The sequence below is a fragment of the Poromitra crassiceps genome (assembly GCF_964638095.1).
Source record: "Poromitra crassiceps genome assembly, chromosome: 16".
Classification (NCBI taxonomy): domain Eukaryota; kingdom Metazoa; phylum Chordata; class Actinopteri; order Beryciformes; family Melamphaidae; genus Poromitra; species Poromitra crassiceps.
In genome coordinates this window covers 17,683,994-17,691,587 of record NC_139645.1, presented here as the reverse complement: position 1 = coordinate 17,691,587, position 7,594 = coordinate 17,683,994, and the positions used below count along the sequence as shown (strand labels likewise).

At 44.8% G+C, this 7,594-nt stretch overlaps 1 protein-coding gene across 1 annotated transcript in view; it reads right to left on the bottom strand.

Moving 5' to 3' along the window:
- Nucleotides 1-403: 403 nt before the first annotated feature.
- LOC310791478 (protein NLRC3-like) overlaps nt 404-7,594 on the bottom strand; it is a gene marked incomplete at both ends in the record, with an annotated part of 67,249 nt that continues 60,058 nt past the window's right edge. The window contains one exon of the mRNA XM_083653163.1: nt 404-544. Within this exon, the coding sequence (XP_083509289.1) occupies nt 404-544 (141 nt within the window). The remainder of the gene's footprint in view (nt 545-7,594) is intronic.

Genomic DNA, 7,594 nt, shown 5'->3' with positions numbered 1-7,594 from the left:
TGTTCACTTTCGTTTTTTAACGGTGGAGGGCGCATCGGTGGTGGCCCAAGGGGTCCTGACGTATAGTCATAGTCATATGGATGCGATGGGAATGACAAGGCGTTGGAGGAGAAAGCAAAGGAGAAAGAGAGAGTATGTGAGGGTGAGAAGGTGACGTGTGGGCCCGTGGAGGCAGAGAAGAAATAACAACGCACACAAAGTGGGAGAGAGAGGAGCAGATGGTAATTTATCTCCGCTTACAGAATGGCATCCCATTACCACCAAATGTAATCTAATCTCCGCAAAACTGCAGCAGATCCATTTGGATACGGGCCTCGGAGAAGAGCGGAGGGGCAGCGCGGGCTTTTATCGCCGACAAGGAGAACATTGCATTAATCTCTTTTACTTTTGGCAGCGCTCCGCGTTAGATAGAGGAGACAGTGATGGGAGGCAGCAGCGCTGACGGCTTGTGAGCAAAACAGTGCCGCTCCTCATCGCCGGGTGCCCCCGTGCGGAGCCGGACGAGGATTTGAAGACCGATGAAGGCTGGACTTGGACCGCGGGCCTGCGGACAGCGGGAGCTTTAGCAGAGCGGTTAACGCCGACAGCTCGCACGCTAACGAGAGCTGCAGCGCCACCCGGCTTCTCAGACGGGCCAATCGTTATAAAAGAGAGGAGGCACGGTGGGAATGAGCGTACTGGCGTCTGCAAACTGCTTCTGAGTCACCGGCAGTGTACCGGAAAAGAAACGCAGACAATCCCCCAGGAGGAGGAGGCACTCACTCGCAGAGCGCACACCTCCGCCCACGCGGGGCAGTCCAACAACTCAAACACATTCTTCCATCGCTTCTGCTTTCAGTTGCATCAATTTTTTGACTCTGCAACACATCCCCATAGGGTTTGGAAAAAGTCTCCATCTCTGTCAGTTTCACAGTTATGGATTTAAACAGAACGCTAATGGCAGAAATGGCAAGATCCACATCACGCACGCCCGTGCGCGCACACACACACACACACACACACGCACACACACACACACACACACACACACACACACACACACACACACACACACACACACACACACACACACACACCCTTGGCCTAAGGCTGAGCTCTCCATTAATGCCATGGAAATATTTGGAAATATCCTGCTGACACTGTCCTTGGTAACAAAACCCTCCTTATATAAAGCCGCCTACATTACATTACATTACATTACGTCATTTGGCAGACGCTTTTATCCAAAGCGACTTACAATAACACATTTTTGTCAGCAATAGAGCAATCAACTATGCAACACAGTCTATGACAACTACAACTTCTGAAGGAACAGTGGTACAAGTTTGGTTCAGGTTAGTTATTATTTATTTTTTTTAAGAGAGAAAGAAGTTAGTTCAAGAAGGGCCCAGATGGAGCCTGAAAAGGTGTGTCTTTAGTCTTTTCCGAAAGATCGGCCTACAGACTGTAAGATTTTAGCAATCTTATATGTTTATTGCAGGCCACACTGTGCGACGTTGGATCTAATAAACTTGGGTACGCCGTACGTCTCTCCGTCAATACCTGTCAATCAGCACGTATGCAAGAATGAAAGGTCAGCAGCGCGCGCCGCAGCTACGCGTCAATCAATGTGCACCACAGTTGTCTGTGGTAGAGATGTCAACAAAGCTGTAAGAATGGAGCCCTTGCAAATTGGAATTTATGTGTATGGACAAACATCCATGGAGAGGAGGAGGAGGAGAACGTGGACCTGCTCATGGCACTAGGGAACAGAGGCCAACACAGGATGCCAAATCTGCCAAAGTGAGACCAGTGAAATACATGTGCATAGCCTATATATACTTTATGTTTGTCCTAAGGGGCTTTGTGGTGTGTTTACAAATGAGTTGTTGTTTCTGTCGTCCTCTAGTGGTCAGACAAAAAAATCACTTAGTGTAGTTTTAACAATGCAAATATATATATATATATATATATATATATATATATATATATATATATATATATATATATATATATATATATATATATATATATATATTGAATTATTGATTTTCTCGTATTCATAGATCAAAAACATTGTCGCTTTACTTCATAAAATTCCAACCAATAATAAGCATTGCCGATTTGTAACACCTATTGTCACCTAATCCTTTCATGGTGGAGAAAAAATGTTGGCGTCATTTGTGTCACAACACACGATCTGTGTTTCTGCGTTTGTGCTCGTGTCATGAAATGATCTGTGTGTTTTCTGAGTTTGTGCTCCTGTCATGAAATGTTATGACTGTTTTGAAGACAGTCGGCAAATTAATTGTATGCGCTGACACCTCCCCTGGAAATGTGACTTCCAAGTGACATGTTGTTATTGAGAGCATTGTATTCTTCAGCTTGACAGCTCAGACACAACGTGAGTCATCGCTGGCTCTGTGCCTGATTTTACATTTTCACTGTCTGAACCAAAAGCAGCAGCCTATAGAAAATCTGTTTAAAACGAACAAAACAAAACAAAACAATTCCCTATAAGACTGCTGTCTGCCTCCTTATTTGTTGTTGGACAAGTCACATTAGATCACGTACATCATTTGGTTTCAGATTGAAGGTTCTGAGAGTCAGGGATCTGATTGGTTCTGATCAGGATGGTTCGGTGTGATGCCTCGTCCCGGCCTGACCGTCCAGTGCGCCTTCTGATGAACGGCAGGCGAGAAATCTGTGCTCTTCATGTGTGTGATGATCAACACGCAGAAATACTTTGGTATACCGAAGTTGACCTGCGCTTTCTTCTCCCGCCATTTTTACTCAGCATATTTTGAGTTGATAGTGTTGCGCTTAGGATCCGTAATATTGTTTATAATGGGTTGCCATAGTCAGGGGTGAATTAACAGAGGTGGGTAAACTATCCGAGGTTTGTAGTTCACCCACCTTGTTTCCCCTCATTGATTGATGCAGGTGATCTGAAAATAGGTGGGTAAACTCTATATGCCTCATTTCAAAGAGGTGGGTAAACTGCATTAACTAACCAAGGGCCAAAGACAAGCAGCTGGACCGGAGATAGATGCTAGTCACTAGTGGCAACTTTTCCTTTCTTTCTTAACTCCTATGCTCATAGCAGTCTATTGGAACCCCAGATCCAGTGTCTGTCTGCTGCTCGTTTGCAAGTTAAGCGAAACCGAAGCTGTGTGCAGAAAACCCCCAGTCTGCCTGCTCAGAAACATGATCCTGCAAAACACTTTTTTAGACTCATTTGACCAAAACTTTATTCAGAATGGGGATTTTAATTCAGCCTCATCAAGTCCCAATTTAGCCCGTTTGTTCCCTCCAGGCGTTGATATAGTGTACACAGTCATTGTATGATTAATGCTTTTTAAATCAAATATGAAATATGGAGTGCATTTCACCAGGGGTGTGTGTGTGTGTGTGTGTGTGTGTGCGTGTGCGTGTGCGTGTGCGTGTGTGTGTGTGTGTGTGTGTGTGTGTGTGTGTGTGTGTGTGTGATAAAGACAAAGAAGCACACAGGCGAGGTCTGACAGTTTAAATAGACTACTGCTCACTAAAATGCTAAATTTGCTTTTTCATATATGAGACTTTAACACAGCTTGATGTATGGTGTGTGTGTGTGTGTGTGTGTGTGTGTGTGTGTGTGTGTGTGTGTGTGCATGGCGACACAGTGCGTTGTGTCTGATGAGGCTGTGTTGTGATACGGCGTGGATGCAGACAGCCTCTGCAGGCTGGAGGGAGCTGAGGCCTCACATGAGACAGAGGAGGAACACACCCTCACCTCTTTTATTCTGTGTTCCATTTTTGTTATTTAAGCCTAACCCAAGCCATTTCTCTGTCCATAACCAAGTTGTTTTGGATGTCTAGCCATAGCAGTCTCGTGGAGTCAAAATGATGATGAAAACGTGATGTCGAAAAATGACGAAAAACGGTCCCCAGTGGGTTACAGAGTGACGTCACAGACCTTTCCCACATGAACGTCACATGCATCACGTGATCACATGTGCAAAATCACATGTGATCGCATGTGATTTTGCACATGTGCAATTTCACATGTGATCACATGTGAAAACATGTTAAATTTCACATGTGACAACATGTGGCACACAATGTGAAGCATGTGCTTTGCCCATGGGATGCGTGTGGTTTTGGAACGTTTTCACATGTGAAATGTGTGACACCCATGTAAATTCCCATGTGATTACATGTAAATTCCCATGTGATTACATGTGAAACCTATGTGATTACATGTGAAACCCATGTAAATGTTGTTTTCCACATGTGGAAAACATGTTGCTATACAACATGTGGCAAAACATGTGAAAATGTTCCAAAACCACACGCTTCGAATGGGTTTCACATGTATTCCACATGTTTTCACATGTGAAATTGAACATGTGTCCACGTGGACACATGTGATCCTCATGTGTTTTTTCTGTAAGGGGAGACACCCCACTGAAGGCTCCGCCAATAGTAAGAAATGGTACTCTTCCGGTCTCCTAAATGGGCGTGGTCATTAGCTTGTGATTAACTGTCTGTCAATGATATGAAACTTCATTGGCTGACCAGTCTCCTATGTGGGCTTGGCAGTGGCCAAACCTCTGTGGCAAAGATACAGGAAGTGACTGGAAGTTGGGGTGTCTCGATTTATATTAAATGTCTCTGGTGATGCCAAGGGGTGGTGACAAAGCAACGTGATTTGACGCCCTGGGATGAGAAGGTGTTGGGAGTCTCACAGACTGCTGTGTGGCTGCTGACTGGAGGACTCAGGCAAGATACGGCTGAGGAACACCGCACTTGGATTTATCTTCAAGTTTGTTGTTTCTCCATGTGTTCTTAACTGGTATCAACACCACAGAAGAAGAGACAGACACGTCCATCACACTGAGACAAAGATAAAGGAGCTGGAATTGATTTGTTTTGGCTCTAACCTGCAGGATGACAGATTGAGAGATTGTGATAATTGTTTTTTGTTGTTGTTTTTAGGCTGCTTTCTCACCGGGAACGATTGCTTTCGTTCCGTTCCGTTCCGCACCCGGTAACGATTGCCCTCCCCTCCCCTCTCCCCCGCTGGTCAGCTTTCACATTACAACATTTCTTCCGCGCTCGGAAACGGAACAGAGTGCACTTGCGTCATCGACTATGCCTGGAGTTGATCCTCGTCCGTGTGTTGTCTATGTGGTTCGGAACGGTTGGGTTTCACTTTTGCAAGTGTTCCATGCACGGGCACGCCAAAACGCCCCGCAGACCACCTTTTCAAGTGGATCCTGTCACGGCGAGGTTTTCAAATTGACCCATTTTCTATCAGTGCAGTTTGACTTTCTGTAGGTAGGTGGTGCTCTTCTCTTCGCTGGTTCTTTTAGTTATTCTTCTATTCTTTTCCAGCCAATCCAGAAAGGTAAAACACATCATGTTTTTTCCCAGCAGAGCCACCAGACAAATACATCATAACAACCAGACCGAGAGCAGCAAAAGGAGCTGTTATTTAGCTGAAAACATGACAGATTATTACTTACCTGTCGATTCATTACTAAATAATAAAAGGTTGTCCTCTGATTGGCCTATAAAATCTAGTCTCTCCGTTCATCCGAAAATAAATACGTCCATTTCAAATGATGTAACCGTCACTGCACACATACTTCCATGTGTCTTTGACGTTTTTATCATGTTAAGCAATACATCCACTAGTGGGCAGTAGAGAGTCTATGTGTGTGAGTGTGTGTGTGGGTGGTATTGCTCCGTTTCATCCGTATCCGTAAGCTTTCGGAAAACATGCAGAATTACAGTACGCACAAAATGAACGCAGAGTACGGACAGAAAGCTGTGGAGCACAATTGGGCCTTTACACCAAGATGAAATTGTGTTCAACCTTTTATATTATGTCAAAAGCCTGCAAGATGAAGGCATTAGATTAAAAGTGGCTGCTTGTCGTATCATTCTCACTATCCTCCCTCCCAGATATACTTTGACAGAATGTTTGGATCCCGCCAACATGTTGTTTGAAGTAGAGATAATTAAAGAACGGTACAGTAGCAGCTCTGTGCTGGAAGGGAAGCAAATGAAGTTAGCATTACTGACAGTCAAATGAGTTACCTTTGGGTTTGTTTGGGGGGGGTTTTTTGCCACCAAGGCAATATCTCACTTCAAACACAAACTTTTGGATATAATTAGATTCCAATATTCTGCGTGTTTGCTCAGTATTTTGCGAAGAAGGGAATACATTTGTGCTCAGGCGGGTGTTGTGTCAATGCAGTGCAGCTCTCTATGTAGCTCCCAGCCCCCCTGTGTTACACTCTGTTGCTGTCTTCCAGAGGAACTGCAGATGGAACTAGAAAGGTGGCTAAGAGTCAGAGTCAGTTTATTTACCATCTGCAGTAGAAACTACATTGGAACTGGGGTGCAAAGAGACATACATAACAAATCACACCGACATGTAAAAACATTTAGATACATTTAGTACAAATTGCAACCCTCCGAGGCGCCCTCAGGTGGTCGTTTGAGGTACCACAGTCGTATGTTGAAAGAGGCCAAGGGAAAGTACGTGAAAGTTGTGGGATGGGTGGATAGGTAGCGTCCGAGAGCTCGAGCCACGTCTCCATGCACCCTGGCCGGCGTGAGCGCACTGGTTTCCGGTCTCGAGTGTACCGAATGCACGCAGCTTAATTCGTCTGCCGGACATAATAATTGTCGACCTGTGAACCTGTAAGCTGTTGTTGAGGGATTAAGATGTTGTGGGGATTTGCATGTCGGCCAGATCAAACATATTTCTCGTATAATAACTCTGTAAACCCATCAACAGGATCAAGCAGCAAAACAACATATTTCACCACAGAACCGCCGAGACCTTCACTTTCACTGCAGCAAACAGGGGGGAAAAAATAGATAAAGTCTGGTCTTCTTGCTGCTGTAAAACTAACAGCAAAAGATAGGAGAAAGTGCAGTGTGGAGACAACCTGCCTCTGAAACTATAACAGCGACGCCCGCGCTAACCAGGGATTGTCACAACACCATATAAGACTGTCTGTTTCTGTCTTTGCCAGATTGTCAAGTCAACTTGCTAGTGTTCTAGCTGAGCCGCGTTAAGGCTTTATTTTGCACATCAAGTGTGTATTTTTGGTATAGTTTTCAAATAAATATGAGCTCATGTTGTGTCGCTCACGTTTACACACTAACTCCGAAAATTCCGTCCGTCATTTTCTGAACAGGTTTGATTTTCTGCGTTTTTTCGCATCAGCCAATAGCCTTTTGCGAGCCGTTTGACCCAGTCTGTATTTTCAGATGACAGATTAAAAAAAAAAGATGGCATATGGGAAAAAAAAAGGCACAGTCTGTTCCTGTTTGTATCAGTTATCTGGACTCAGCCTTGCCTGATCCCTGCCTGGTTGGTTGGCTTTTGGTATTTTGCTCCTGGCAGTAAAGTACTTTTGCACCTTTCATCTGCCTCGGTGTGTCTGGATCTGTGGTAGCAGTCTCTGCTCCCTGACAGAGATAAAGCTCCTGCCAGGACCCCCGCTGCGTCCCCCATCCCCTCTCTGGATCTGATTTATCTTCTCCGTGATTTCATGAAAGGATAAAGTCTTTAGAAGAGTGGACTGCCGAAAACGCTCGCTCGCCTGTTTGTGTG